This window comes from Halichoerus grypus, chromosome 1 (genome assembly GCF_964656455.1).
Source record: "Halichoerus grypus chromosome 1, mHalGry1.hap1.1, whole genome shotgun sequence".
In the NCBI taxonomy this organism is placed as follows: Eukaryota; Metazoa; Chordata; class Mammalia; order Carnivora; family Phocidae; genus Halichoerus; species Halichoerus grypus.
In genome coordinates this window covers 196,502,231-196,512,830 of record NC_135712.1, presented here as the reverse complement: position 1 = coordinate 196,512,830, position 10,600 = coordinate 196,502,231, and the positions used below count along the sequence as shown (strand labels likewise).

Sequence of the window (10,600 nt, the reverse complement as noted above, 5' to 3'; positions counted from 1 at the left end):
CCCCCAGAGCATGCCAGGATGACCGTCATGAGCTAGCAGCCCAGCCCTGGTTGGGCAAACTTTCTGGGGTCCTGCATGGGCTGCCTGGGTCCCAATGCTACTTACATCCCAGAGCTCCATGATCTCAAACAATCCTTCCCTGTGAAACAAAGAGAATAATACCTACTTCAGAGGAAGAGGGACCATTTATCATGGGATGCACCTGTTGCCTCTTTAAGATTTGAGAGCGAGCGTGTGTGTGCCATGTGCAGGGGGCGGCAAGGGGCAGAGGGACAGAGAGAAGCAAACTCCCTCCTGAGCAGGGAGACCAACTCAGGGCTTGATCCCACAACCCTGAGATCATGACCAGAGCCTGAAATCAAGAGTCAGAACCAAGAGTCCGGATGCTTAACCAACTGAGCCACCCAGGTGCTCTAGGAAGTGCAACCCTTTTGGAACCTCCCATGTGCCAAGGTTGGTCCACAAATTACACGACAACCATACTCAAAAGACTAGTTCGAGGACTGCATGCCCAGGAACGGTGACATGCTTGGCAGCTCCTACAGAAAGCCTCCACAATGCCTAGGACCACTATACCACTCGCCTCACTGGCTGCTGTAACTTTGCAGAGGAAGCAGCTGATCCGGGAGGCACAGTCAGGTCCGGCCCAGCTGTATTAACAAGGCAGTGCCCCCACTGCCCTGCGTCCCGGGGCCCGAGCACAACCCAGAGTGGTGGACGCTGGCTGTGTACGCTGGACCGCCTCGGGCCGGAGCGTAGAACTCAGCAGCGTCCTTCTCTTTATCCCCGGGGTAAACTTCAAGACTTATCAGGATATTTGGGAATTCTCCTTCCTCACCAGACCGACCAATCCAGCAGGCTACGTGCCCCAGCCTCCCTGAGGCCCTCCACCATGTCTTTCACTAGGTCCCTTTCTCGTACTCCAGGGCCCCATTTCCCCCGACTCCCACCCATACCCGTCTCTGGACCACAGACACAGGCCAAGTGACAGAGCCTGCCGCAGGTTTATTTGTACAAAGAGCAAAGGAGGACACCAGCCCCATGCAGATAGAAGCCCAGGGGTCACACCAGTCCTGTCCACACTGGCAGACACAAGCCTCTACACTGGAGCCTTTGTGGGGGCCTGGGCACCTTTGGGAGCCTGAGCTGCAGCAGGAACAGGAGCTGGAGCCGGAGCCGGAGCCGCAGCCTGGGCCTTGGTTTGAGCCTTGGCCTTGGACTTTGGCCGGCAGAGCCTCAGACCCTTGGCAATGCGGGCACGAGCACGTTTCCCGAGCTTGGGGTGAGCGATGTAGGCAAGTCGATTGAGCTTGCGGCTGCCGCCCTTTGGGATCTTGGGCTTGACCTCCTTGGGCTTGACAAGGGCCTTGATAGCCTCGGCACGTGCACTAATGGCCTTGGCGTTGTTGGCCTGCATCTTCTTCAGGCCCTTCTTGTTGTGCTTCTTGGCAAAGCGCATGTTCCTCAAGAACTTGGGGTCTACCTGGAAGGCAAGGAAAGGTACAGGCTCTAAGTGCAGCATGTGGGGCCTCAAGCCACCGCTGGTGGCCTCTCCATAGCTGTACCAGGAGACTACTGGGCTCCAGCCAAGGCCTACTGGGGGCGTAGACAACATCAAGTCAAACTTAAATGCTGAAATACACACCCCTTACAAACTACCTGCAGAGAAACATGTACAACCCCCAAAGCCACCACTCCACCCTGCTAATGCTACATACAGACCATATTTTCAGGGCTACATGCCCAGAGCCCAACTGAGCTCAAAGGCCAAGCGCAGAAGGAAAGAACAAATGAAGGCTGCCCCATCAGCCAGGCTTGCAGGGCTGAGGTTTTCCTGAAATCCCTCAGGGCCAGCCCCACCTCTTTAAAGGAAGGTGTCAGTTAAGCACCAAGCCTGGTCCAACAGATACACAGCAAATGAGGTTGAAAAAGAGACCAAGATGGGGAAACCGAGGTTCAGAGATTTAATGGTTCATTCCACAGACCAGAGACCAAGGGCACAGGGGACAGACAGGACCCCGTTCTCTTGCTTAGACCCTCCGGCCTCAGCCTTCTCAGCTGAGAACTCCTTGGCACAGCAAGGAAAGCTGCCCCCAAGCCCTGCATGAGGTCAGTTCAAGGCCACAGGCTGGTGGAATGCAAGGCTCTCACAGCGTACCTGGTACACAAAGGTAAGGCCCTTTCTCTCCTTGAAGTGTTCTGGATAAGCAAGGGGGACAAACTACCCTCCGGAGGCAGGTTACACCTGACTAGGGAGTTACAATCTGGGCCGGGAAAAGCCAAGCAAAGGTTTATTATGGCTTTGGCAGAACTTGAAGTCCAGGCAAAAGCTGGCTGGAGAGAAAAACTGTGGGCTTTGGTAGTCCAGGCAAGACGAGGGACAGTCATTAACAGTCGCTGCTCAGGCAGATGCTGAAGCCGGAAAGAGATAAGGAGGCGCTCTAGCTGTGCGATGGGGGCCAAACGGACACCTTTCTCACTCACCCCCTTAAGAGATTCGTATCTTTGTGACCGGGGTTTCTTGATGCCATTTCTGTGCCATTTTCGTGCTGCGGGGAAGCAAAGGTATTAGACCAAACAAGACTTGCTCTAATAAGACCACACAACATCACAGCGGGCCAGCCTGGGAAAACCATTACTTCCCAGAGCAGGTCTTCTCGAGAGCGGGAATAGCCCCTATCCCTGAATGCAAAGCACTGTGGGCATCTCAGGAGGACCCCTGGCTTCTTAAACTACAACCCAGAGGTCATCCTGGCCGAAAACAAAGCCAGCCCCAGGCCCAGAGCGTCCCCAGTCCTTGCCAGGGTCCGAAGTGAGACGGAGGCGGGGCCGGGGGAACTTACACTGGTTGTGCGTGGTGTGGTTCTTGGACTTGGCCATGTCTGCACCTGGGGAAGGAGAGCGGCGATGAGGGCTGGGGGCTCGCCAGGCTGGCTGGGCCTCCCACTGCCGCCCCGATCAGGAAGGACGTGAGGCCAGAAGCCAGAATGAAGCTGCAGCACAGGGGCCCCGCATCTGCGGCCTCCCCCGGCCTCCACTTACTCAGCACGACCCGGCGCCGGTCCCGGCCTCCCGAACTCGGGTAAGAGGGCCCTGAAACCAACCCTCCCTCACCAGACTGCGCTCTCCCCCAAATCCGCGTTCTCCCTCTCCCATCCACTCCTTGAGAACCCACAAGCACCACCCGCGCCCTCCGCTCCCCAGAGCCATGCAGCCGGCCTCCCTGTCCTTCCCGGTTTTGCGTCCGGCCGCCGGCTAGGAGCCGCGGATGGTTCCCGATACCGCGCGGCCGATTCTCACCGAAGACCGCGGCTCCCGAAGCACCTCGGACCGGAAGAGAAAGAGAAAGAGGAAAGCCGCGGTGCAGCACGGGAAAGAGGGTCGTCGAGGCCGGAAGGTACTTCTGGAAAAGCTTCCCCCAGCGCCGGGAAGAAAGGTTCCGAAGCCCCGGAGGGTATAAGCCAGACGCGAAGGCGGTACTATGAGCCTGGCCCTGCTTTCTTCAGGTTTTACGTAGCTTATTCCTCCCGGACCAAGCTCTTGGGACCCAGTTCTCGTGAAAGGTCCCGAAGACGAAGGGAGTCTTTGAGGGATGCATGCTAGGCAAGGAGTGACAGACTCGTGTTTTTGAAAAGTACCCTTGGGGGCACCTGGGGGGCTCAGTCGTTAAGCATCTGCCTTGGGCTCAGGGCATGATCCTGGATCCTGGGATCGAGCCCCGCATCGCGCTCCCTGCTCAGCAGGGAGCCTGCTTCTCCGTCTACCCCTCCCCCCTGCTCGTGATCTCTCTCTCAAATAAATAAAATCTTAAAAACAAAACAAAACAAGCATTCATGCTTGGCAGGAAAGAAAAAAGCCCATGGGTTTGGAGAGAAGTGAATGATAGGGAGGGAGTTGCCAGGGCTAGGGGAGGCAGAGTTTATTTCCAAAGGAAGGGAAGGCCTTTGAAGACTTTCAATGACAAGATCTGCCTTGTGTCTTTAACAATGCCCTCAGCCCCCACTGCTGTGTGGAGACTGAACTGTGGGGGGTGGGGGGGGTGGGGGGGCAAGGTCTAACTCATTTTGGATGTCCAATAGGCGTATCACATTTAATGCATCTAAACAGAAACATCTGGATCACTGGCCTCCTCAAAACAAAGCAATAAAAGCCCTGTCCCTCCCAACCTTCCCCATTTCTGTGAACAGTACCAGCATTCACCCAGATGTTCAAGCCCAAAACTCAGGGCTACTCTGGCCTCCATCCTCTCCCTGATCAGCTGCATCCCAAGTCCAGTACCTATCCACTCTTTTCCACACCCACTGCCCCGGTTCGGTTCCAGGTTCCCCCAGCCTGCTCACAGCTCCCTCGCCTCACCTCTGCCCCCTACAGTCCATTCTCTGCACAGTAGCCAGGGGTACTTTTCTTTTTTCTTTTCTTTTCTTTCTTTCTTTTTCTTGTTTGTTTGTTTTGTAAGATTTTTGTTTATTTATTTGACAGAGAGAGACACAGCGAGAGAAGGAGCACAAGCAGGGGGAAGTGGGAGAGGGAAAAGCAGGCTTTCTGGGGAGCAGGGAGCCCGACGCAGGGCTCAATCCAAGGGAGCCTGATACAATGTGATGGGGGGCTCCATTCCAGGACCCTGGGATCACGACCTGAGCCGGAGGCAGACGCTTAACTGACTGAGCCACCCAGGCGCCCATGAATGCTTGTTCTGACTTCAGGGCCTTTGCACTTGCTATCCCCTCCCTCTGGACTACCTTCTCCCTGCTCTTTGGATGGCATGCTTTCTTGGAGAGGCCTCCCTAGGATGCCCTATCTAAAATAGATACACTCCACTCCATCTCCCCAGTTGTTTTCTGTCCTATCATTCTCTTTGCTTCCTTCACTCTCCAGACTCTTCCTTCTGGAACTTTCCAGACTCTAATTCTGTTCTTTATTTACTTGTGTATGTGTCCATTGACACAAAAGCCATGAGTTCAGGATGCTTTGGTCACTTTTCCTTTCCCATTGCTTGACATAGCACTTGATGCTGAACAGGAACTTAGTAGACACCGGCCGCATGGACATTTCTTTGGCAAGGTGGATTCATGGAGTGACAGGAGCATATTGCAGAGAGTTGGGGAGTGAAGGGGGGAAAGAAGGATGTGGAGGCCAGACATGGCAGTGACGCCTTACCAAAGCATTCCTGAGAAGGGGGAGAGAAATCTGGTAAGTGTGAGTCAGGAGAAGGAAGAGCACGCTTAGACGCTGGCAGGGGGACCTAGTGCCAAGAAACGGTTGAGGCCAGAGGGAAGGGGTCCAGAGGAGCAGTCCTGAGGGCTGCTGAGAACAGGAGGGGGTGCCAGTGGGCAGAGGTGGGGGCTATGGGAAGTAGGGGTGGCACAGTCTCTGTCGGGGAGTCAGGGCCTCGGCTCAGGGAGTGGGAGAGGTGGGCCGGGAGGGTCGGACAGGGAGAAGAAAGTTTCACTGCCGCACCCTTGAGAAAGAGGAGCAGGCAGGGTAGGGGCCAGCAGAGGGGGCTGGAATGACTTTAAAGGAAGCAGGTGGCTCCACCGCATGGCCTTCCGGCTGAGCAGTAGCTCCCACAGTGAGCTCCTAAAAAGTGAGCAGTGACACCTGCTTGGAACTCAGTCTTGCCGGGCTCGTACGACAGTGGCAGAGCAAGCAGTGAGCAGAGAGCCATAGTCCAACGGCGGAGGCAGATTCAGAGACAGGTGATGGTCACACATTGACGTTGGAGCTGCTAGAGGGATTGGCCCAGGGTGAAATCCTGGCTGCCAGGCAAAGGGGGAGCAGTGACAAGAGCCAGGAGCTTTGACGGTGATCTGAGGGGACTTGTTCAGGGGCCAAAGGGGAGCATGACCTTGGAGCCACTGGCCTGCCATGCTTTTCAAGGTAGGAAAGATGGTAGGGCCTGCCCTATGTATAGGGATAGTTTCCTCTCTCCCTTTCCTTCCTTCCTTCCTTCCTTCCTTCCTTCCTTCCTTCCTTCCTTCCTTCCTTCCTTCCATAAAAGCTCTTTTGGGGCACGTGGGTGGCTCAGTCGGTTAAGCGTCTGCCTTCGGCTCAGGTCATGATCTTGGGATCCTGGGATCGAGCCCCGCATCAGGCTCCCTGCTCAGCGGGGGTCTGCTTCTCCCTCTGCCCACCACATCCACCCCTGCCCCATTTGTGCTCTTTCTCCCTTGAGCTCTCTCTCTCAAATAAATAAATAAAATCTTAAAAAAAAAAAAAAAAGCTCTGTTGTAACCTGATTCTATTCATTCAGTCATAATTCGTGGACATCCTTCCTTGTTCATGAAAATCCTTGGTAATCCTATTTTATTTTACACATTTAAAAACATTATTCTGGGAGCACCTAGCTGGCTCAGTTGGAAGAGCATGAGACTCTTGATCTTGGGGTCGTGAGTTCGAGCCCCACATTCAGTGTAAGATTACTTTAAATAAACAAACAAACAAGCTCCCCCCCCACATACATTTTTCTGAAAGAGGTCAGTAGAAACATCACCAGATGTCAAAGTAGTCTCTGACACAAAAAAGGTGAAAAACTTAACCCTTCCTCCCGGGTTCACACACTTCTACCCTCTGTGAGCGAGCAGCTCTTGCCCCATCTCAGGTCCATGTGGAGGCCTGGGTCCACTTGCCAACCTCTGTGGCCTCGCCGTGCGCAGAGCCACTCGCTGGACTCGGCAGAGTGTCTATCCACCAGGCCCCTTGCCAGTGTCTTGGGCACAAGATGGAGAGGTGAGGCTTGGAGACCAGATGAGCCTTCCACCGGGCAGTATGTGACCCACCCATCCAGGCCTTGTCCAGAGCAACAGCCCAACCGCAGCCCAAGTAGGATCCAGTGGGGCCCACTCAGCAAAGTACCAGGGCCAGAGACATCCGGGGTTGTTTCTGCTGCGCCTAGCACAGCCCCAGGTACATGCAGGGACCTGATAAATATTTGAGGAATTAAATGTACACATTTCACAAATCCAGGCAGATGGCAGAATCATGAGGCAGGAAGCCAGTCAGCCTGGAGGGATTTCACAGAGATAAGAGTCTGCTCTCTAAGCCTCAGTCTGAGCGTAACCTGGGGACAAACACGATAATTGCCTCACGGGGGGCGCCTGAGTGGCTCAGTCGTTAAGCGTCTGCCTTCGGCTCAGGTCATGATCCCGGGGTCCTGGGATCGAGCCCCGCATCAGGCTCCCTGCTCCGCGGGAAGCCTGCTTCTCCCTCTCCCACTCCCCCTGCTTGTGTTCCCTCTCTGGCTGTCTTTCTCTCTGTCAAATAAATAAAACCTTTAAAAAAAAAAAAATTGCCTCACGGGGTGAAACTGGATACTTGGAGCAAAGCACTGGACACTGGGCTCAGTACACATTAGGTGCTCAATCATTGTCAGTCCCATCCATGCTTTTTCCCTACAGGGCCTCTGGAGAGGGGGACAAGGCTGAGGGAAAGTGTCAGTGGCAAGTGAGTGCTAGAAATGAGGACAGGATCCAAGGGAGGGCCAGGATGGGGGGAAGTGACAGTCCTCAGGGGTCCTGGGTCCCCCCAGTCCTGCAGTTCCAGAGAGACAGGGACCCCCAGTGTGCCCAAATAAGAGGGACTGTGAGTGGATTATCAGAACCGGGATGCTTTCTTTGTAGAAGACTGGGGGACAGAGAAGAGGAGCCCCTAACCACTGGATTAGAAATGCCCAAGTGAGAGGCCACCTGGCACTGGGTGGCTCCAGAAGGCCGAGTTGTGACTGAGGGAGGCAAATACCAGCTCCATGGATGAGGATCATTTATGCAATCAAAATTTCCCCCAAACCACGAAGCAGCGAGTTTCCAGAAGCAGTGAGTTCCCTGATACAAGAGGTGTGTCAGCACTGGTTTAATTACTGGGGATGGAGGATGAAGTATGGGATAGAAGGATGGGGAATAGAACTCTTAAGTTCGCTTAACTCTGGGAGTCTGGGATTCAAAGCTCCTGGAGAAGGAAAGGTGGTGGGCAGGGTTTGACGCCAGGCTGGGGCTCAGGACCTGGCAGGAAGAGAGCACAGTTCAGGTAGAGGCTTAGAGGCGTGGCCCATCCCTCAGGTCACCGGGTATGCCTTCAACAGCCCCAGGCCACTGATTTTCCCTCTGGGGGGGCCTCTGGCCGGGGAGGGATGCGGTGTGGGCAGCCGGGAATGTGAGCCTGTTGGCCACACGGGGGCAGCACAGGCCCGTGGATGGAATGATGCGGCTGCTGGCAGGCTGGAGTGCCCCTCTCCTGGGAACCCTCTGAGCCTCCCCAGTCTCTCTCTCTCTCCCTCTTTTCACACACACACACACATACACCTGCTTCTCCACCCGCCCCCCCACCCCACCTATGGATCAAGCCTCGGTCTGCCCATTCTTGGCAGGTGCTCCGGGGTAAGTTGGGTCCCCCTGGCTCCAAGCTCCTGGTGGTGATGGGGGTGGGGGTGGGGTGTTTTCCCCAAAGAGAGCTCAGGGCAGAGAAAGCGAAGCCTGTGGGTACCGCCCCTGCTGGCCCACTTCAGAGTGACTGGAGGACGTGGTTTTGACATCAGGTGGGCTTGGGTTCAAAGCTGACTGCCACCCACCTGCAGAGTGACTTCACAGCTCTGAGCCTCAGTCTCCTCATCTGTAACAGAGAGGGAGAGCAGCACCCAGTGTTGAGCAGGCGGGAAGCATCCCAGAGCCTGGCTGCGCATTCGCGGACCTCACAGCAGCCTTGGAGGGGCGGGGGTGATGGGGTTCTCATTATGTAGTTCGCAGATGGAGAGACAAGAGTCCTTGGGCATGACTTGCTAGAGGTCCCACAGCCACATGGAGAACTGCTGTGGTCCAGATGCCCACCAGGACCCAGAGGAGCATGGGATGGTGTATGCCCCGTGAGGCCATAGAGGGAGCCCTGTGACACTGACCCCCCTCCCCACAGGGGACCTGGGAGAAGCCTATGGCCTCTACGGTCAACAGATGTCCCAAGTGGGGGCATCCTCTGGGCTACCCCCTGCCTCAGCTCAGACCCACTCACCCAGGACAGGCCTAGAAAGGGGGGGTGGGGGGGTGGCAGTGACCCTGGGAGGAGGCAGGGGTCAGTTGGCCTCGGGCGGGCAGGGACTGGCAGGATGGGAGTGGAGGAGAGGCTCAGCGGCTCAGAGAACTGACTTGCGGGGTGGGGGGGGGGTGGAGTAGGTGCATGTGAGGGGGCTGGACAGGGCAGGACTGCACCCTGAGTGCCTCCCCCTGCCATCCCGCTCCCCCCCCCCCGCCCCGCCTCTGAGGTGGAAAACACAAAACAGCCAAGGGGACTCCTTCTTAACAAAGAGGGTCTAAAAAGGAAGAATGAAGCCGGGGAGCTGGGAGGGACCCTTTCCTTTCCCTCCCCAGCAGCTTCCAGGGAGCCAGGGTGTTATTGCCATGGCACCCGCAGCCCTTCCACCTCCCCTTACCCCGTCCTGCCTGGATGCCCACCGTCTGGGTCCAGGCTAAAGAGAGGCCGGGGGTGAGGGGAGGATCTTACTGTCAGACTGAAGGACAGAGAGGCCATGAGGGCCGCAGGAGGGTCGTACCCCATGGGGGTGGGGTGGGGGAGGTCTTGGGAAGGCTCTGGGCTTGCCGTTGTCTCCTCCCCATTTAGTGCTTCAGTAAAACCCCCTCCGAGGTCCCAGCACATCATGGATGGAATGAGGGAGAAGGAGGCCCAGCCCTGTTTAGGGAGGCACAAGGGACACCAGAGAGAGCAGAGGGGAGCTGGGGATCTGAGGAGGGGCACACTCAGGAAGGCTGGGGACCCTAAAGGGCAAGAAGGGCTTGTGGCCACAGGCAATGAGCTTTGGCCCAGGCACTGCCCTATCCAAGCTGCACTGGGTAAACCCTTCAACTTCCCAGGGGCTGCCCCTCACTCCCCTTCTACCCCTCCTCCATGTAATAGGTTCAGCCACTCAGGCTGGGGCAGATGCTTGCCATGCAGCAAAGAGAAAGGATGACCTCGGGATCCACCCAAGAGATCTGTGGATGGACCCCAAGCTTGAAACCCCTTATGTTTGCTGGACCTGAGCTGTGGCCACAATCCCCAGGAGCATCTCCTGTGCACAGAGCCTGGAGGGCTGGGAGGAGAGGAAGCTGTAGGCCTAGCACACCAAGATATGGAACAGAGAGGGTCCATCCAGGCCAGGAGCCTCTGGAGGTTGGAGGAAGAACCTGGAAGTCTTCCTGGCAATGGAGGCACGCTGTTGGGCTTGAAGGCGGGGAGAACAGGCAGAGGTGGGGAGGAGGCAGGGGGCTCTCTGGCACCAGACCCCAGCTGATCAGGGCCTCCCTGAGCTGTACCCCCAGAGCCCCAAGGCCTGGCCCACAGGGGTTATCCCCACCTCCCCAGCACACAGCCCTAAGTCCAGGGCTCCAGCAGGGAAAGGGGCCCCCTGCTGGGGCCTGGAACCAGGAGCTTTGCCTTGCTCATCCCTGGTCCTCGCTGGTCCTCGCCATACCCTCAGAGTGGCTCTTCTCGCTACTCCCATGCTGCAGGTGGGGAGGCCGAGGCTGAGAAAGATGAAATGACTTGCCCAGGGTCACAGCTTCTTCTCCTCGGTCAAAGCCGCTTCTGGAAGCTCTTCTGGGCTTGGATACCACCGGAGACT

General features: G+C 56.5%; 1 protein-coding gene across 2 annotated transcripts; it reads right to left on the bottom strand.

Annotated features, from left to right (window-relative positions):
• Window positions 1-985: 985 nt before the first annotated feature.
• RPL29 (ribosomal protein L29) lies at window positions 986-3,411 on the bottom strand. Of its 2 annotated transcripts, none has more exons than XM_036074929.2 (4): window positions 3,301-3,411; window positions 2,844-2,888; window positions 2,485-2,549; window positions 986-1,483 (listed from the first exon to the last, which is right to left on the bottom strand). In XM_036074929.2, exons 2-4 carry the CDS (start codon window positions 2,878-2,880, stop codon window positions 1,100-1,102), a joined length of 486 nt encoding a protein of 161 aa, XP_035930822.1. In that variant the 5' UTR covers window positions 2,881-2,888; window positions 3,301-3,411; the 3' UTR covers window positions 986-1,099. The 2 variants fall into 2 exon arrangements, with proteins under 2 accessions (XP_035930822.1, XP_035930823.1); XM_036074930.2 differs by lacking the exon at window positions 3,301-3,411 and adding an exon at window positions 3,043-3,125.
• Between the last annotated feature and the right edge of the window lie 7,189 nt (window positions 3,412-10,600).